Here is a 21,894-nt window from a genome sequence, read left to right on the forward strand (position 1 = left end):
TAACAGAAAAAGCAAGAAATTGGAAATCTATCTGAAAAAATAGTGAAAGAAAACTTCCCTAATTTGGTGAAGGAAATAGACATGCAACTAATTCCAGGAAGCACAGAGAGTCCCAATTATCATGGATGCAAAGAGACCCACTCTAAGACACATCATAATTAAAAGGCCAGCTGTTAAAGATGGAGATGCACCTTGGCTGGTGTGACTCAGTGGTTTGAGCGCTGACCTACAAACCAAAGGCTTGCTGGTTAAATTCCCAATCGGCACATACCTGGGTTGCAGGCCGTGTCCCCAGTTGGGGGCACATTAGAGGTAACCACACTGTTGTTTCTCTCCCTCTCTTCCTCTCTCCCTATCTGTCTAAAAATAAATAAAATAAAAACTTTAAAAAGAGAGAGGTTTAAAAGCGGTAAGAGAAAAGAAGTTAGTTACCACATAGTTGCCAGATGGAAGGGGAGAATGGGTGAAGAGGTGAGGATATTAAGAAGTGCAAATAGGTAGCTACAGAATAGCCTTGGGAATATGAAGTAGAGTAGCCAAAGAACGTATACACATGACCCATGGACATGAACAATGTTGTGGGGACTAACTGAGGGAATAAGGCGGCACTGGATGGAGGGGGAATAAGAGCAGAAAATTAGGACATTGTAATAGCATAATCAATAAATACAATTTTTTTAAAAGTAGAAACACTTAATTCAGGTTAGGCCTTAACTTATATTGGAAAAATAAAGATTTTCAGACTGAAATAATTTGAAGTAAAACATCATAAATCCAGAAGTTACTGTTAAAAAAAAGTTTAAAAATTCTCTTTTAAATCAATGAGTGAAAGGTTTGGAAGAAGATAAGTTGTGATAATAGCAGAAACAGTAAAAACAAGAATAATAATGAAGATTGTGGCAGGGATAGAAAGAAACAATGAAATAAGTACAGATTTTTTTTTAATTTTTGTTTATTTATTTGTAGAGATCGGGGAAGGGAGGGAGGAAGAGAAGGAGAGAAACATCAGTGTGTAGTTGCCTCTCGCACAACCCCTACTGGGGACCTGGTCCACAACACAAGCATGTGCCCTGACTGAAGATCGAACCAGCGACCTTTTGGTCTGCAGGCCAATACTCAATTCACTGAGCCACACCAGCCAGGGCAGAAGTACAGATATTCAAACTCCAATACTACTAAACTGAAGGGAAGAAATCAATGTATATTTATAAAAAGTTTATATTCTTTTTTAAAATTTATTTAATTATTGTTCAAGTACAGTTTTCTGTCTTATACTCCCATCCCGGCCCACCCCCCCCCCCCCCAGTGCTCCCCACTTTCCACTGATATGTCCCCTAGAGCAAGGGACATAAAGGAAAGAATAAACAAATGGGATCTCTTCAAAATAAAAAGCTTCTGCACAGCTAAAGAAAACAGTCAGTATTAAGATAAAAAGAGAACCAACTGTTTGGGAAGACTTATTTGCCGATGATACATGACTCCACTCTAAGAAGACAAGCAACCCAATTAAAAAATGGGCAGAGGACTTGAACAGACACTTCTCCAAGGAGGACATACAGAAGATCCAGAGACACATGAAAAGATGCTCAATATCGCTATCAGAGAGATGCAAATTAGAGCCACAATGAGATACCACTTTACACTGGTCAGAATGGCCATTATAAACAAAGCAACAAACAACAGATGTTGGAGAGGTTGTGGGGAAAAAGGGACCCTAGTTCACTGTTGGTGAGATTGCAGACTGGTACAACCACTATGGAAAAAGTTTATATTCTTACAGATATGTACTTTAAAACATAGCTTAAACATTTATTATACCAGAAGCCAAAGTCAGGACTTTCTTTTTTTACAACAAAAGTAGTAGACTGTTTTGTAACTACCAATTTGTACTTAATTACTGTACCTCTTTCACAGGGACATAAAGTGCAGCATAGGGATTGTAGTCCATGTATATGGTATCAAGTGGGTATTGGAAATTTCAGGGGGAACACTTTGTAAAGTGCAAAATGTGATCGATTGTCTAATCACTATGCTGTGCACCTGAAACCAGTATAAAATAATATTGAAAGTAAACTGTAACTGAGCAATAAAAAGATAAAAATAAATAAAAGTAGTAGATATCTCTTTTCTGTGTTGATTGGAGGTAACCTGAAAGAATTGAGATCAAACATGATTCAAAAAAATAGCTGTTGTCATTTTTAGGCTTTATGTTTAAAATATAAGTGAAAACAGATATTTAATGCTGCTCTTTTTGCTTTCTTTACCATATTCTTCCTCTGAGAGTCTCTAAAGTTATTTGGTCTCTAAATGATTGAGGCATTATGTATATACAGAAGTATGTGCACCACTTTTATTAATTCAGTGCTCAGTTTTACCAGCTTTGAAAATAAATTTTTTTAGAGATGCTTTTTAAATCTTTTGGAACTTCTGGCCAATATGGAGGCATAGATAGGTAGATACACTTTGCTCCTCACAACCAAAAGAAGGACAACAAATTTTAAAACAAAGAATAACCAGAAATGCCGGAAAATCGAACTTGGAAGTCCTACAACCGAGGAGTTAAAGAAGAAACATTCATCCAGGCCGGTAGGAGGGGCAGAGACCAGCAGTCAATACAGAGAGGACTCACAGCAAGGTGGTGGCTAGCTGAGTGGGTATTCTTGCATTTGCATGTTGGGAGGAACAACTGGGGAGTGACACAGACCACGCAACCCAGGATTCCAGTGTGGGGAAATAAAGCCACAAAACCTCTGCCTGATAAAACCTGTGGGTGTTGAAGTGGTGGGAGAAACTCCCAGCCTCACAGGAGAATTCATTGGAGAGACCCACAGGGTCCTAGAGTGTACACAAAACCACCTAGCTGGTAATCAGCACCAGAAGGGCCCAATTTGCTTGTGGGTAGCAGAGGAGGTGACTGCAAACCAACCGAGAGCCAAGCAAATGACATTGTTACCTCTTGGACTCCTCCCCCACATACAGTGCCACAAAGCATCAACATGGGTTGCCCAGCCCTGGCAAATACCTAAGGCTCTGCCCCTTAGAACGTAACAGGCATGCAGAGACCAAAAAAATATGGCCCAAATGAAAAGAACAGATCAAAGCTCCAGAAAAAATACAACTAAGTAATGAGGAGATAGCCAACCTGTCAGATGCATAGTTCAAAACACTGGTAATCAGAATGCTTACAGAAGTGGTTGAGCATGGTCACAAATTAGATGAAAAAAATGAAGGCTTTGCAAAGTGAAATAAAGGAAAATGTACGAGGAAGCAACAGTGACAGGAAGGAAACCAGGACTCAAATCAACAATGTGGAGCAGAAGGAAGAAATAAACATTCAATCAGATCAGAATGAAGAAACAAAAATTCAGAAAAATGAGGAGTGGCTTAGGAACCTCCAGGACACCTCTAAATATTCCAACATCAGAATCATAGGGGTTACCAGAAGGGGAAGAGGAAGACCAAGAAATTGAAAACTTATTTGAAAACATAATGAAGGAGAACTTCCCTAATCTGGCAAAGGAAATAGACTTCCAGGATGTCCAGGAAGCTCAGAGAGTCCCAAAGAATTTGCACCCAAGGAAGAACACACCAGCGCACATCATCATTACATTACCCAAGATTAAAGAGAAGGAGAATCTTCAGCAAGAAAAAGGAGGCAGTTACCTACAAAGGAGTACCCCATAAGACTGTCAGCTGATTTCTCTAAATAAACCTTACAGTCAAGAAGGGGTTGGAAAGTAGTATTCGAAGTCATAAAAGGCAAGGACCTACATCCAAGATTACTGTATCCAGCAAAGCTTTCATTTAGAGTGGAAGGGCAGATAAAGTGCTTTCCAGCCAGGTATGGTCAAGGTAAAGTTCATCATCACCAAGCCCTTATTATATGAAATGTTAAAGGGATTTATCTAAGAAAAAGAAGATAAAAACTATGAACAGTAAAATGACAGCAAACTCACAACTCTGAACATTCAAACTTAAAAAGAAAACAAAAATGAATGAAGCAAACAGAACAGGAATAGATTCACAGAAATAGAGACCACATGGAGGGTTATCAGTGGGGAGTGGAAGAGGGGAAAATAGAGGGAAAGGTACAGGGAATAAGAAGCATAAATGGTAGGTACAAAATAGATAGGGAGATTAAGAATAGTATGGGAAATGGGGTAGCCAAAGAACTTACACGTACAACCCATGGATATGAACTAAGTTGGGGGAATGATGGTAGGAGGGGCGGTACAAAGCAGAGGGGAGTAAACGGGAGAAAAAAGTGGGACAACTGTAATAGCATAATCAATAAAATATAATTTAAAAATAAAGATACTTTTTATAGAAAGATCAGTTTATACTACTGAAGAACTGGCTAATATAATAAAAAGTTACTGCTTTTATGTATATACAAGGTGGGGCAAAAGTAGGTGTACTGTTCATATGGAAAATAGTACAATAAATAATAACAAGAATAAATGGTTTTACCTCCTCAAAACTTTAAATCTACTTTTGCCCCCATCCTGTATGTATTGTGTGTGTGTATGTGTACAGTATGTATTCTTTGACATGTGCACATATACACAAACATACTTCATCTGTAAATTTTATAACCTAGAATTTTCTGTGGAAGAGTTTTACAGATTTATAGATTGTTTTATCCTACTCTGCTTAATTATATCTGGTAACATAAATGAGCTTATTTCAACTTCCCTTGGAAAAAAGGGCATCACCTAAACTATACCATATATTTAACCCACCTCCTTAATTAACCAGAAAAGGTATAAACCAGCAGTTTTTGTACACATAGCTAAATTCTGATTTATATACCTTGTAGTGGCTTAAGAATTAAAGATGCCCATTTTTGCAATTAAGTGGGGAGTAGATTTTTCATTAGAAGGTAGAAGAAGAAAGCTAAATAGTTTTTAAACTTCCTGAATGAGGTCTTTAGGGTCCAATTTTGTGCTTTTACCTAACCTTATGTCTGCGTAGATTCTTTCTCTCATCTTCTCTCATCTTCAGGTTGATGTGCCAATACATATTTTAAAACCAGGCAGTGAGGGGTTTTGGGGGTGGTGGTGGTGAGATTTGCATTATTTGCCCCCTACCTGGATGCAATAATTGAAGTAAGTCTTTTCCCCCCAGATGATTTGAGTTTTCGGCATTTATCTTTATGGTTGCAGTAGTGGTTTTTTAGTCTAATTTACTTTTAAGTGTTTTCATTGTATGTAACTAAAATGAAATTTCAAAGATGACAGCAGAGCTGTAAATGTGTTGATATTTTAAGTAAGTCAGTAGAATTTTGTTACCTTGTTTTTCTGCTTGAAAGATTATAGTATAATCTTCTTGTCATCCTAGTATGGTAGGTGATGATGAAGATGCATTCAGTGATTCAGAAACCACTGAAGCCCTGACCCCAGAAATGTTAGCTAAGAAGTAAGTACTGATGACTGTAAAGCATTTTCACTTATGCTAGGGTTTTTTGTTTTGTTTTGTTTTAGATTTTATTTATTTATCTTTAGAGGGGAAGGGAAGGAGAGAGGGGGAGAAATATCAGTGTATGGTTGCCTCTTGTGCATCCCCTGCTGGGAACTGGCCTGCAACCCAGGTGTGTGCCGTGACTGGGAATCGAACCGTGATTGTTTGGTTCGCAGGCCCATGCTTAATCCACTGAGCTACACCAGCCAGGACTCACTTATGCTGTTTTTAGATGGACAGAGTTAAAGGCATTTACTCGTATGAGTGTAAATAAAAACTGTGCTAAATTTATGTGGATTTTTTATAACTTTTATAGTCTTGTTTCTAGATTAAAATCAAGGTATGCAGTTGGCAGAAAGATTAGAATATCAGAGTCTAGTACTGATATTCAGAGTCTAGATTGTGGTTTTTTGTTTTTTTAACTATCCTGCCTACTGAGTTTTAAAGATGAAAGTGAAAAAGGCAAAAATACATGAATTCCTAAAGAAAAGCTCTACTTCCTTGCTGTCCATTGATTTGTCACTCTCCACTCTTCTTGTTTATTGGTTTCTACATCCATGCCACACTCTTGCTTTTAATTTTCCTCATCATATTGTATATTAGATCAGCTAGTATATTAATCTTTAGGTGTGTTTATGAGACTCAAAGTTGAAGAGGTCACTCAGCTGGTAAAAGAATATCACAGTGTTGATTTCTTTGTAAATGATTGTTTAGATTAGCTGCTGCTGAAGGCTCGGAGCCAAAGTATCAGGTTCATGAACAAGAAAGCAGTGGAGATGAAGATGGTGACCTTTCACCTGAAGAACAAGGTAGTTTATTTCCCTTTATGCTTTTAGCATTATGTTAATAGTTTTTGCTGAAATAAATCCAGTATTTGAGAGATTGTGAAATGGATTTCCTTTTTGCAAAGTGAGAGATTAGGTAGCAACATTTTACAATTCAGATTCTACTTATGTGTGTTTATTATATAACAACCCCCCCATGATATTACCATCTTTAAAGTAATTATTGGTGTTCTTTTAGAGTACTCAGTAATTATTTATTAAATTAATGCTATTAGAGTCATTGAATGTTTGAATGCTTTTAAAGTGGGTAGAAATAAAAGCTAATTTCCCAGTTGCTTGTGCTTTTCCTGTTTTAAGACAGTGGTGAAAGTTAATGATCCAGGATAGACATAGTATGAAGATTTTTATTAGCTGCCACCAAACAACAACAACAAAAACAATAGTGTCATAGGAAAGGAGGTAAAGATAGCCTCTCAACAGGTATAGAAAAAGCTCTTGTAGCCATTATAGCACATACAGTTAAGGCATTGCTACTTAATTCATTGTTTCTGTTTTTGCAAGTAATGAAGTATGAAGAGAAAGAAGATGTGTTTTTTACCTTGTTGCTTTTTATACTTTTTGAACATGTAAATATATAATATTAAGAATTAAAAATTATGCAGTTTAGTTTTAACTATTTTTAAAAGGAAAATAATAAGCCTATGTGTAGGGGGAAAAAAAGAGGCAAGAAAAACATGCACACCCTTACAGAAAAAAAAAGAAAACAGAGTAGTATGGAACTTGAAGCTTTGAAATACGGGGACTATAAAAATATTCAGAATCTTTGTCATATATAGCTGATAAGGTATAATTTGCTATTCCTTCCTCTCATCTTTAGAAAATAGCTTATTCAATGAAATTATGATGATGCAAGCCTAATTGTCTTATAACAGAAATTTTACAGATAGTATAATTTCAAGTTTTATTATCTCTTCTACCCTCAGTGACTTCCTGACTTACATTTTTCCAAAGTATACCCCAAAAGGCCCTAGAAATAGGTTTCAAATATAAATTGTTTCTAGATCATTGTTTCTTTATTATTCTCTAAAAACATGATCTACTCAGAACAAGGAATTATTAACCTATATTGACAATTTTAATTAATGAGTTTTTCCTCAAATTGTACTTCTGTGAAGTAGCCAGCAGGGGGAATCATTGACTAGTTACATTTTCCCATGCTCGGTTTTTCCTAGTAGTAACTGCTGTGTATATATAGATGTTTGTTGTTTTTAAACAAATTACATGTCTAAAAATCCTTGTTTATTGACAGAAATTCTTAGGAAAAAAAACTGATAGCATAACAATTAAGATATTGGCTATAGCAGACAGATCTAAGTTTATATTCTAGGCATGTCACTTACCTAATATGCTTAATTTCTCTGAGCATTTCTCCATTTCCTCATTTTCAAATGGGGAGCTATAATAATATTTGAGTCATTGATAAGTATTAAATTAGATAAAGAATTTAAAACAGCATTGGTTCTTGGCATATTACAAGCTATCAGTAAATATTAACTTTTAAGAACCTAAAATAATTTGTATATTCTTCATTATTTTGTGAAATGGTAAAATAAAGTATAAAAGTGATAATTTACTTGTCTAGTGTTGTAGATTATTATTATACCTGGGCCTAAAACCTGAATGAACTTGTACTCTTTGCATTATGTTGCTCTACCATACAAGGATTGTAAATAAAATGAATACATTCAGTGTTTTTAAATTATACAATTTTGAGTATCCAAAAACTAGACAATATCTATAACAAACAAAACTAAGTTTAATATCTCTTAGAATTAAAAGGAAGTAATTTTATTAAGACTATAAATATAATTCACAAAAAATACTGTAGTATCAACTCCTAGGAACAAGAAACTACATAGTAAAAGTGTTAAATTTTTTACTATGTACTTTCTATCCTTTCAGATCAACAAAGAGTAAAAAGAATAATCATATCTCCCTGGGTGTGAATGTAGAAAAATACTTTACTCATATACTGTTAGTGGGCATGGAAAATGTTTGGCTTTTCTGGAATACAGTATAGCAATATATAAGCCAAAAATTTTATTAAAAAATATATTCTTTGATCTAGTAATTCAGTGTCCCACAGTTTATTCTAATGTTTTTAAAACATGTTTAACCAGATGCCACTTAATATAAATGTACACATAAAATTACAAAAATTTCTCAAAAGAGCATTCACCTTTACTATATGTTATATGTATTGATTCTGTTTTATTTCATTTTTTCTTAATGCTGGGTGTGACTCACTAAAGAGTCATGAGGCACAGTTTGAAAAAACAGTAGTTAATATCAAGAAAATAGTAGAACAAATGCACAAACATGTATATATATTACATCATAAAAACATTAAGAATATAAAGGAAGAAAACAGGAGTCTTTGACTAAGAATATGGGATAAAATTATAATTGTTTAATCTTTATAATCATTTAAAAATTACATACATTTGCTGTATATGTGACAGAATTTTACTATCTTTATATATTTTATTGTCTAAGAATGGGGGGTTAAATTATAACCTTTGTAACCATTTAAAAACTATATAAATCTGCTAGGTACATGGCAGAATTTTACTGTCTTTATATACTTTTATTGTTTAAACTTTGCATCGTTTTAAGGTTGAAAGAAAAGATCACTATTACAGTTCCACCAGACACTAGGCATAAACTAAGTCTTCCCTGGATATACTGGGATTTTATGGTCATCCTAATGGGGAAAAAAACCCAGCATATATAATAGTATATTACTGATTTTTATTAAAAAATACATTTCTAGGAAAAAGTGTAGAGTCATAAAATATTAATGGTGATATCTGAGTGAGGAAACTAAGAGTGATTTTTTATTTTTGTTTCTCTCACGAAATTGTGTTACTTTGTAATGAGAAAAAGTGTTATGTTTTTAGTAGATGTATCTGGTATTGGAGGCAATTAAAAGCTTTTGTTTTGTGTATATTGCCTTGTACATGACCTGAATACTTTAAAGGCGTAATTACAAATTTAGTCATGAAGACTTGGCCTTCGTAATGCTCCCTTTTTTCTTTTAAATTTCACTCTTCTTTATAATACTGTACCGTGAAAGAGTAAAACAAATCACAAAAGTAATCTATAAGCAGAGGAGAAGAAAGATGCCTGGCAAGATCTTTATGGGATGCTGAAATGGATGTTGATCTCAAAACTTTCCTGAAAAGTGATTGATGAGTGGTGGTGTGAACTTAAACACCTGTTTTAAAACATAGGCATACATAATGATAAAAACTGGCAATTAGAGGACATTGAGAACATACTTTGAATAGCTCTATTATGAGAGATTTCTACTCTTACTTTACTTCTCTATACCTTTTTGGTATTAAGATATTTTTATGAGTACCATAATAAAACTGTGGTGAATGACTTTCAATGCTCCCTTGTTTGACAAAATAAATAGTTGGCAATTTTATACCAACCCTTTTTTGTTTTTTAATTTACTAATCTAAGAAATTTTAAAATCTATCTGTTGCTAGTTTAATGTTTTTGTGGTGAAGAATATAAATGAAAGAATAGTCTAGAATTACTTCACTATTATAACACATTTTTCTTAAAATTACACCTGAGAATGAGATATTTTAACCTAGCATATTTTAAATCATAGCAGTTACTAAATGAGTTACAAGAATTTTTCTTAATTATAAAAAGAGAAAACTTGAAAAATATTACAATTATCCCATAGATTCTTGATGCAGAATTAAATACTGTTAGTTATGGAGTCTTTTTGTGTGTATGTATGCAGGTAGGCTTTATATATAATATTTGTACATAGTATTTATCAGTTTCTACTCTATCAGTACACACACACACAGTATTATACCTTGCTTTCTTTCCCATTTATCTCTTTCTGGAAAAACTAATGGCTTTATTCCTATAATCCAGTTAAGATGTACTTGAACTATCTAAAACAAAGGTTGACAAACTTTCTATGTTAAGGGCTAGAAGTAAATATTTTCAGTTTTGTGCATCTTAATGGCCTGTATTGCAACTACTCAACTCTACCTTTGAGCACAAAAGCAACCATAAACATTACAAAAGCAAATGAGCATAACTCTGTTCCCATAATATTTACCAACAAACACAGGCTAGTTTTTGAACTAAAGACTGTCTAAGCCTATTTTTATGTATTTTACAGAAAAAAAGCGCCAGTTTGAAATGAAAAGGAAACTTCACTACAATGAAGGACTGAATATTAAATTAGCTAGGCAGTTAATTTCAAAAGACCTACATGATGATGAGGAAGATGAAGAAATGTCAGAGACTGCAGCTGGAGAAAATAGGAATATGGAAGAATCAAATCAAGGTTAGATGCTTCAGAAATATTCCTGAGACTCCTGTGATCCTTTTTGCCTAAATAATATACTTTTGCTGGCATGCGGTTATGCCAGAAGTTTCTAAAATTTAGACCCCTGTGGCCAGAGTTAATACAAGACCATATGTTATATTATATTGCTGTGTATTTTGGTTTATTTAATTTTAAGCAATGATGTTTGTCTTCATGTTAAGCTATTTTTGTTTTATATCTTGTTTGTTCTGTTATAATTAAGGTTTAAACTTTTTTAAAGAAACATGTTTTTAATAGGAAAAATTTGTTTAATGTCCCTTTGGGTGTAAAATATATCTTTCTTTTCCTTTTTTTAAAAAGATTTTATTTATTTATTTTTAGAGAGGGAGAAGGGAGGGAGAAAGAGAGGGAGAGAAACATCAATGTGCGGTTGGCTCTCACATGGCCCCCACTGGGGACCTGGCCTGCAACCCAGGCACGTACCCTGACCGGGAATCGAACCGGCAACTCTTTAATTCGCATCCTGTGCTCAATCCACTGACCTACACCACCCAGGGCAAAATATATCTTTCTAATGTTGATTCTTTTGACTGTTGGATTAGCAGGTTATTTGGGTAATTTTTATTTTATTTAAGTCTCAATCTGCTTATCAACTGTATCAATCATAGGAAATAGATTTTATTTATTTATTTTTAATAAATTGTTATTTTGATATTCCATGAAGGTGCTTCTCAGTGGAGATGTAACTTTATTTGTTGTACCTTTGATGGCTCTTAGAAAAGTAAATACTTATTATATTATTGTCTTGGTAAGCTTATATGAAATATGAGTGATTCTGTGATAAACTTGATGACTCATTATAATAAATGATTGTAGTATTTTTAATATTTCATATTAGGCTTTACCCTTTCATACAGTTTGTTTTATATAGCACTTAATTTCTATTTTATACATCATAGTCTGTTTAGCTTATGTTTAACTTGAACAAACTTTATTTTGAATAATTATTATATGTCTTTTCTTTTAAAGTTTATTATCCATTTTTAGTTGACCTATCTCCTAATTGGTCTTTGTTTCCCATTTACCTATATCTTGGTGATTTATTTTGATGTACTCAAAAATGAATGTTTCTTTGGTTGTAAGTTTTTATTAAATTCTATTCATACTTTCAGTTTCAGTTCACAGTGACTCTGAGGTCTCTAGGCTGGGTAGCTCAGTTGGTTAGAGCTTCATTACAATATGCCCAGGTTGCAGGTTCCATCTCTGGTCAGGGCACATACAAGAATCAGCCAAAGAATGCATAAATAAGTGGAATAATAAATCAGTGTTTCTCTCTACTCTTCCTCTCTCTCTCCCTCCCTCCCTCCCTCTCCCCTCTCCCTTTCTATCCCCCTATTTTTCCCATCTTCCTCTCTTACCCCTCTTCCTCTCTCTAAAAATCAATACATTTAAAAAATCTTAAATGACTTTGGCCAAACCCTGGAAATACTTTCCTTATTCACTACTGGAAATTTGCACCAGCAACTCTGTGCCATAGGTTAAAGGGATTTCTGTTTTTAACCCAAAGCTTTTGAAAAAAACTCTGGCCTTCTTTGTATCTCTACTTGTAAGACATTAGATTTCACACATATAGTACATAAATTGTTTTTGTTTAAAGATAACAATTAAAATTTGCATTAGTTCTCAGTGCAGTGATTTTTCTTCAGTGAAGATGAAGTACTCCTTACATAGGAGTATATTCTACTTAGCTTCGTAAAGTCCACAAGGATAGAAAAGACTACATAACAAGGCACAGGGAAGAAAGTGCCCTATATATTCTCTACTCTTTATGGTTTTTTAAAAACAATCTTACCACCTTTTAAAATCTCCAAATTTTATGGAACCCATTATTTTTTGAGCATTGTTCCTGTCTTTCCTCTTCCCTGACCTGTTTTGTTTTTATAAAAAGAAAAGTGGTGTGTTTAGACTCTGAGGAAATATTTAATAATTTTCATACTGTAAATGCAAATCTTTTTTTAGCTTTGGATATTTGAGTTGTAATAAATTCTGCTATCAACCTGTGATTTATTCACAGAAATGTTCTATCTGAAACCTATTGTTCCTGTCACCACGTAGACACTTCAGTTCTACTCTTCAGAATATTTGGGGGACATGCCCGATTCTTTCATGTCAGACTAATTTGCCTGCATGAAATACACCTTATTTGTTTTTTAGATCTTTATATTTGTTTACCATCAATGGCAGTAGAAGGGAACTTTAGCTCAGGGAAGTTTCAAGGTTGGCAATACACGACAAACAAATTATGCTGATTTTTTTTCTTTTATCTTTGTAGGATCTGCTACAGGTGACCAACTGCAAAACAAATCACAGAGTTCATAGAAGAGATTTGTTCAACACTGTAATTGTGGGATACAAACCCTGTTACTATGTAATACTGCTTCTTGTTCTCTACACTCATGACTTAGTACCAAAATGCATACCACTTATTATATGTTGCCAAGAATTAAATAACTTTAGAGACTGATTAGACTGAAACTGCTTAATCGATACTTTAATTGTGCCTAGTACTTCACCACAAATACAGCATAATACCATCAGTCTAAAACTGCAAGTCACTTGTAAGAACACTGGTTAATTTGTATAAGATGTTGTATAGCTTTTTATGCTTAGAGGTTTAACAGTATCTTGGGGAGGAGATCTAATTTATTTTCTTCACTTCTAGATGTGATAACTCTTATAAAAATTTTTTAATCAAAATCCAATTGAACAACAGATTATATAGGCTGATAAATAGTCTGAAAAGTTTTTTAACACACATAAATTTGGTTTACCTGTTTAATTGAAAAGGATTGTAAGAGTTAGCATTTTCTGCCCTACTACCTTTAAATTACTTTTGAATTTCTTTTATGTTTACAAGGAAAGGATTAAACTTTTTCTCACCAAAATTAGTTTTATTCACGAATAAATTATCAGGTTAAACTTGAATTAACATCTGCTCTTTTTTTCTGTTTATTTGATTGACAGACTTCAGAACAGTTTTTTTAACAAATATAATTCTAATATACCCTTAGCATTCCCTTTACATTCCTCTCCTAACCACCTGCTTTTGTTTCCTACTCCTTTCTACATATATGCATATAGTACTCCTTTACTTTTATAAAGGGTCATAAAGATTGTTATGATGTTAGGAACTCTTGCTACAGAAATGAAAATCTTATTTTTGACTATCAATGATGATTTTTTTCTTCTAATACACGGAGAAAATAGATTTAATAGCAGTTCTATAGACAGAAAATATGATTCAACTGCAGAATTTCTACACCGCTCTGATTTACAGCGTGCTAATTAAATTGCTATTACTAGTTTATTGTTTGATTTAAATAAACCTTAGAAAACGAGAGGTTTTTTTGCCATGATGAAAAAGTTATGTGTAACTGTGATATGATGATAATTCCTAAATATACAGTTAGAAGTAATCCTGAACAGTTTTTAACTTAAAAACTTTAATTCCTGCTTTAAGGGAATATGATAATGTATGTACTAGGACAGATATACTTTATTCTTCTAACACAGTAAGATTGAGGATTTTTTTCCCCTCAGATGAAGTGCATGATCTGACTAGTTTGGCTCAATTGGTGGGGTATAGTCCCACAATACAAAAGGTTACAGGCTCATTCCCAGTCAGGGCACATGCCTAGGTTGCAGGTTCAGTCCCTGGTCAGGGCACTTACGAGAGGCAAACAATTGATGTTTCCCTCCCTCTCTTCCTCCCTTCCCCTCTCTCAAATAAATAAATAAATAAACAAATATTTTTCTAAAAAGAAATGAAATGCAGTTCCTGTTTATCTTGGTTTAGGAATAATTTCATTTTTAGTCAGTTATTTGTATCTTAATTTTTTTGTTGGTACCCAAAGAATCCATTATATGAACAGACTTTCTAAATAATCTCTATATATTGTATATATAAAATGGCTTGTATTGAACAGCTTATCTTCCACTTACAAGTTTATGGAAATATCCGTATGTCAAAATAAATAAAAAGTAGGGGAAATCTTTGCTTTTAAAATAATAGTTTTATTATTTTGAATGACTTTTTAAAAAATGGGATCCAATCAAAGCACTTATAAACTGCAGGTATAGTATTCTAACTATACCATGTTAGCTATCAATACCACAAAGCAATGTTTATTTATCTTTGCCTTTCAAATTTAGAATGTTAAGGTTTTCTTACCTATTTAAGCCTATTTAGGGGGATTTATGCTTATATGTATGTTTGTATATACATTCATGCACACAGGTCTCTGTTTTTGGTTTTCTCATTTTGACTACACACTCTTCTTAGAAAAATCTCCTATACAGTAAAGAAAAGGTAAGCCCTTTAAAAGCTGCTTCTTTTGGTGTTTTCTACAACTTCCTAAAACTTCAATCACAGAAAAACTCATTTCTCATTTAAGAAATATAGATAGTTATCCCTGGGGAGTAAGTCATGGCAACTAGCATGCCCAATAGGATTTTAGGTAGTTGAATGTAACTCAGTAAAATTTTTCATCAAGTCATGAGTTCCTAATTAACACAGTATTGGATTATATTTGAAAAGCCTTTATGATTCAAGATACATTTTTCTTTGGAGAAAGTTACCTGTCAATATTCAGTTCTAGCCAAGGTAAATTTTTCATTCAACTTTTTAATCATTATCACTTCCTCTGTGTAATTCTTTTGGTCTCACTATTTCTGTTCATTTGTTTTTTAGTCTGAAATTCAGTAATGATGTTCTCTAAAACCTAATAATAAAATAAAGTGGAATAATAGATTGTTAAGAATAAATTGAAGATTAAAGTGAAGTGCCATTTATTGCTAGACTTTTATTTTGTTTACATTTTTCCCTTTAAATTGGTACACTGAACGTATTGTAATAAAATATGGTGATGTGACAGTTGCCTATCTGTGGGTTCTACTTTTTTGCTACACAGCTATCTCAGGATTATGTTCCATTGACCTAGTGTTCTGGATACCAGGAGAAGATCTTGAACTACATTGTGATAGGATAGTTTGTTGAGTTGTGATAGAAATAATAGCAAAAGATACAGGTCTTCCAGTGAAGATGGAGGCATAGGTGGACACACTTCATTGCCTTGCACACACTTCATTGCCTTGCACAACCATTGGAAGAATTACAGCCATCCCTGGCTGGTATGGCTCAGTGGATTAAATGTCAGCCTGTGAACCAAAGGATTGCAAGTTTGATTCCCAGTCAGGGCACAAACCTGGCTTGCAGGCCAGGTCCCCAGTTGGGGGCATGCGAGAAAAGCGACCAGTCATTGATGTCTCTCTCCCTTTCTCCCTCCTTTCCCCTCTCTTTAAAAATAAAAATCTTTTTAAAAATACAACCAGATCTCAAAAACAACACCCAGAATCATCAGAAAATTGAGCAGTATTTAATTCTGACAACCAAGGATTTAAAGAAGCCACATTTATCCAGATGGGTAGGAGGGGTGGAGTCACAGACATGGGGCTAAGAGGTAGTGTTGTGGACAAGCGGTGGAGACAGCAGTGATGGAACAGACTGCCCTGCATGCACTCCTCATAGATAAAAATTGTGAAGGAGCCCTGACTGGTGTGGTTCAGTGGATTGAGTGTCAGCCTGTGAACCAAAGTGTCTGGTTCGATTCCCCATCAGGGCACATGCCTGGGTTGTAGGCCAGGTCAGGTCCCCAAATAGGGGGCATGTGAGAGGCAACCACACATTGATGTTTCCCTCTCTCCCTACCTTCCCCTCTTGTCTAAAATCTTTTTTTTTTAATTGTGAAGGATGCCCTGGTCCCAGGCCAGATTACGCAGCCCAGAGTTGCAGTACCCATACAACAAACCCCCATTACTTCTGGCTATAAAAAACCAGTGGGGGTTAAGGTGGCAAAATAAACTGCCAGATTTTCACTTAGTAAAAGGCCCTTGTGAACTCAGAAACACCAAAACAGCAGCTGGAAGGAGACTAATCACATACAGGAAGTGAGTGAAATGACTGGAGATGGGGCGAGCCCTGGGAGGACCTCCAGAAGCCAGGCAGCAGCGTTGTCCCCTCTCCAGCCTGCCCCCTGACAAGTGGAGCTACAGAGCAGTGAGGTAGGTTGCCCTGCACTGGCAATACCTAAGTCTCTGCACAATTTACAGGTGCCTTTGCTACACTACTACTAAGACAGAGTAAAAGCAGTTCTACCTAATACACTGAAACAAACAAGGGAGGCTGCCAAATTGAGGAGGCAAAGAATGTGGCCCAGATGAAAGAACAGAACAAAACCCCAGAACAAGAACTAAATGAAATTAAAATAGCCAACCTATCAGATGCAGAGTTTAAAACACTGGTGATAAGGATGCCAGAGTACCCACTGAGTACAGCAAACAATGAAGAAATGAACATAACAGTGAAATAAAAACATTACACAGTGAAATAAACAGGGAACCAACAGTGAAGGGCAGGAAACCAGGACTTGATTCAACAGTTTGGAATAAAAGGAAGAAATAAACATTCAACCAGGATAGAAAGAAGAAACAAGAATTCAAAAAAAAAAAAAAATGGAAAGGCTTAAGTAACCTCTGGGACAACTTTAAATGTACCAACATCCAAATCATAGGGGTGCCAGAATAAGAAAAGGAAGAGCAAGAGATTGAAAACCTATTTGAAAGAATATTGAAGGAACTTCCCTAATTTGGTGAAGAAAATTGACATAAAGTCCAGGAAACACAGAGTCCCAAACAAGTTGGACCCAAAGAGACCTACATGAAGACACATCATAATTAGAATGCTAAAGGTTCAGGAAAAAGAATCTTAAAAGTAGCAAGAGAAAAGAAGACAGTTACCTACAAAGGAGTTCCCATAAGCTGATCTCTCAAAAGAAACTTTGCAGGCAAGAAGGAACTGGCAAGAAGTATTCAAAGTGATGAAAATCGGGTACCTACAACCTAGACTACTCTATCCAGCAAAGCTATCATTTAGAATAGAAAGGCAAAAAAGTGCATTAAAAAAAAGGTAAAGTTAAAGGAATTCATCATCACCAAGCCCTTATTATATGAAATGTTAAACAGACTTTTTTTTTAAGGAAAAGAAGGTCAAAACTATGTTTTAAACATAGTTTTGTCAAAATGTCATTTGACAGTAAAGTGACAACAAACACAACTATCAACAACTGAAATTTTTTAAAAACTAAGCAAGCAACTAGAACAGTAACAGAATCATAGGTATGGAGATTGTCTGTGAGGGTTATCAGCTGGAAGTGGGGAGGGGGAGAATGAGAGAAATGGTGCAGGGATTATGCATAATTGGAGGGAAAAATAGGGGGATGCCAATACAACAGGAAAGGGAGAAGCAAAAGAACTTACATGCACAACCCTTGAACAGGAACTAGGAGGGTATTGCTGGAGGAAAGTGGGGTACTATGTGGAGCAGGGCAAAAGGGGAAAAATTGGCACAACTGTAATAGCATAATCAAAATATACTAAAAAAAATAATAGCAACATAAAATTTATTGGGAACCTTTCATTTGCACTTAGCATTTTGCTAGGTCTCTATGATCAAACCAGCCATGTAAAGCAATTATTCTTATCTTTTGTAAATGAGGGGAAGGTTCTTGGCCAAGTTATTTAGTCCCAATATCTGTCTCATACATGCTAAATTACAGGATTTAATTCTAGCTCTAACTATAAATTTCTTGGTCTTTAATATTTTTTTAGATACAGAAAATTCATTTTAGAAGTTACACCTTAACAAATTAAATTGTATTTGGATTCTTGATTCAGTCCTTTGCTTTAGGGGTAACATTTTTTTTTAGCCTCACTTGAGGGTATGTTTATTGGTTTGAGAGAGAGGAAGGGAAAGAGAAAGAAACATCAATCAGCTGCCTCCTCTATCCTCCCAGACCACAGATTGGACCCACAATTGAAGTATGTGCCCGGACTGGGAGTCTAACCTGCAATATTTTTGGTGTATGACACAATGCTCCAACAAAATGAACCACCTGTTTGGGGCTAGGAGTAATATTTTTTAGATGTTTTGAGTTTGGGGGGGGTGGTAATAGGAAAATTTAGAAATTATCTGTTTCGGGATTATGTGCCATTTAGGAAAAAAATCTCGAGATATCTAAGTGTATGTAATTTGGTTTCTTTCTGCAAGTTTGTTGCTAAGCAACATGCTTTAAACTCAGAACCTTTTTTTCGTGAATATCAAGCTAGCTTATAAAAACTAACACATCCCTTAACAGACATTTCCCAGTGTGTCCATGAAACCTTGAGTCCCATAGCATGTTCCATGAAAAGGATTCCATAAACAATAAGCTTTGCACATACTATATACTTTATCCTCCTACCCACTTGATAATGCACACCACTGTAAAAGGCTGAGAAATCCGGGATGCTGAGAAGATGGCTATGGAGTAGGACGGAGCAGATTCTAGCTCCCGTACTCATGGGTGAAAATCCTGGCAGATCTATAGAGAAACAGCACAATAAACCATCAGTTACCCAGCATTTATTAAATTAAAAGACCAGAGATTGTGACCGATGCTGAAACACCAGACAGCGGCAGAGTCTGGCAACGGGAGCCAGGACATTCTCGGCCCCTGTGCCGCTGCCATAGTGATGGGACTGGATGCTGAGGGGTCAGGTACGGGAGCCAGAACACTCTCGGTCCCTGTGACGGACCTGGGCGCCAGAGGAGTCAGCTAGGGGAGCCAGGACACTTGAGGCCCCTATGATGGGCCCGGGTGCCAGAGGAGGCGCTATGGGAGCCAGGATACTTGCAGGATCTGTGCTGGCCATAGCGATGGGCCTGGGTGCAGGAGGAGTCAGCTACAGGAGCTGGGACACTTAGCAGTGGTAGGCAACCAGCGCAGGTACCAGTGCGAGGACCAGCGTGACAGTAGGTAGAGACGGAGAACATCAAGATACCTAAAGGAGTCTGCACCACTGAAACTCACAGGTATTATACCACAGAAGTTCACACCATAAACCCATGGAGTCAGAACAGATCAATTTTAGCAGCTGAGACTAAAAAGAAGAGTCTCAAACAATGGGAAGACAAACAATCCCCAAATGAAAGAAAAAGCAGTAACTTCAGAAAGAATGTTAGATGAAATAGAGGCTAATCAACTATCAGATAGTGAATTCAAAGCACTGGTTATTACGAAGTTCAAAGAGCTCACAATGAGCTATCAGAAACTACAGGGGAACAATAATGATCTCTCTGCAAACTACATCAACATGAAAAAGAAAATAGAAAATATCATCAAGGGACAGGAGGAAATGAATACAATTTCCAAATTGAAAAACACAGTAGAAAGTTTCAAAAGTAGGATAGATGAGGCTGTGAATCGGATTAGCAAGCTGGAGGACAAAGTAGAAAGTATCTCACAGAAAAAGCAAGAAAATGAAAAGAGGCTCAGAAAGAATGAAGAGGGATTAAGAGAAATGCAAGACAATATGAAACGTAATAATATCTGAATAATAGGAATACCAGAAGGACAAGAAGAAGAACAACGGATAGAAAACATATTTGAAACAGTAATGAGAGAAAATTTCCCTAATTTGATGAGAGAAAAAGTCACACAAATCCAGGAACTACAGAGAGTACCAATCAAGAGGAACCCAAGGAGGCCCACTTCAAGACACATCATCATCAAAAATGGCAAAATTCCAAGACAAAGAGAGAATCTTCAAGGCAGCAAGGGAGAAAAAAGAAGTAACATACAAGGGAGCCCCAATAAGGTTAGCTACTGACTTCTCAATGGAAACACTCCAAGCAAGAAGAGATTGGCAAGAAATATTCCAAGTAATGAGAACCAGAGGCCTACAACCAAGGCTACTTTACCCAGCAAGGCTCTCAGTCAAGATAGAAGGCCAGATAAAGAGCTTCCAAGATAAAAGTCTAAAAGAATATGCCTCCACCAAACCAGCTTTACAAGAAATACTAAGAGGACTGCTTTAAGGAAAGAAAGGAAAAGAGGGAGACAGAGAGGAACACAGGTACAAAAATGGCAATGAATAAGTACCTATCAATAATAACCTTAAACGTAAATAGATTAAATGCTCCAATCAAAAGACACAGAATAGCTGAATGGATAAGAAAGCATGACCCACACATATGCTGCCTACAAGAGACCCACCTCAGGAGAAAAGACCATCACAGACTAAAAGTGAAAGGCTGGAAACAAGTTTTCCAAGCAAACGGACAAGAAAAAAAATCTGGGGTAGCAATTCTGATATCGGACAAAATAGACTTCAAAAAAAGGGCCATAAAGAGAGACCCAGAAGGTCACTTCATAATACTCAAAGGAAGAATCCACCAAAAAGACATTAACATTATAAATATATATGCACCAAACATAGAGGCACCCAAATATATCAAGAAAATCTTAGAGGACTTCAAGAAAGATATAGACAGCAACACAATTATAGTAGGGGATTTTAACACCCCACTGTCACAAATGGACAGGCCTTCCAAACAAATTATCAACAAAGATATTGCGGCATTAAACAACACCCTAGATGAAATGGACTTAACTGATATATATATATAGAGCCCTTCATCCCAAAGAAGCTAAATACACATTCCTTTCAAATGCACATGGAACATTTTCAAAGATAGATCACATGATAGGACACAAACGAGCCTCAAAAAATTCAAGAAAATTTAAATCATACCAAACATCTTCTCTGACCACAAGGGACTGAAATTGGAAACCAACCCCAAAGGAAAAAACCCAAAGCACCCAAAATCATGGAGACTGAATGGTATGCTATTAAACAACGAATGGGTCAAGAATAAAATTAGGGAAGAAATCAAAACGTTTCTGGAAACAAATGAAAATGATCTCACAACAATCCAAAACTTATGGGACACAGCGAAGGCAGTCCCGAGAGGGAAGTTTATAGCAATACAGGCCTACCTAAAGAAGATAGAAACATTTCAAACAAACAACCTAACCCTATACCTGCAAGAACTCAAGGAACAACCACAAAGGCAGCCCAGAGCAAGCAGAAGGAAGAAAATAACCAAGATTAGAGCAGAATTAAATGACATAGAAACTAAAAGCACAATTCTAAGGATCAATGAATCCAGGAGTTGGTTCTTTGAGAAGATAAACAAAATAGACAAGCCTTTAAGCAGGCTCATCAAGAAAAGAAGAGAGAGGACACAAATAAACACAATCAGAAATGAAACAGGAGAGATTACAACTGATACCACAGAAATAGAAGGGATTGTAAGAAATTACTATGAAGAACTGTATGCCAAGA

At 35.5% G+C, this 21,894-nt stretch overlaps 1 protein-coding gene across 1 annotated transcript in view; it reads left to right on the forward strand.

The window, feature by feature from the left end:
• Positions 1 to 15,547, forward strand: part of PPP1R2 (protein phosphatase 1 regulatory inhibitor subunit 2) — a 44,333-nt gene extending 28,786 nt beyond the window's left edge. The window contains exons 3-6 of the mRNA XM_037137162.2: positions 5,341 to 5,418; positions 6,175 to 6,269; positions 10,462 to 10,629; positions 12,944 to 15,547. Coding sequence (XP_036993057.2) covers positions 5,341 to 5,418; positions 6,175 to 6,269; positions 10,462 to 10,629; positions 12,944 to 12,990 — 388 coding nt within the window. The 3' untranslated portion in view covers positions 12,991 to 15,547. The remainder of the gene's footprint in view (positions 1 to 5,340; positions 5,419 to 6,174; positions 6,270 to 10,461; positions 10,630 to 12,943) is intronic.
• Positions 15,548 to 21,894: the final 6,347 nt, after the last annotated feature.

The sequence above is a fragment of the Artibeus jamaicensis genome, unplaced genomic scaffold (assembly GCF_021234435.1).
Source record: "Artibeus jamaicensis isolate MK-2021 breed Jamaican fruit bat unplaced genomic scaffold, CSHL_Jam_final contig_793, whole genome shotgun sequence".
Taxonomy (NCBI): domain Eukaryota; kingdom Metazoa; phylum Chordata; class Mammalia; order Chiroptera; family Phyllostomidae; genus Artibeus; species Artibeus jamaicensis.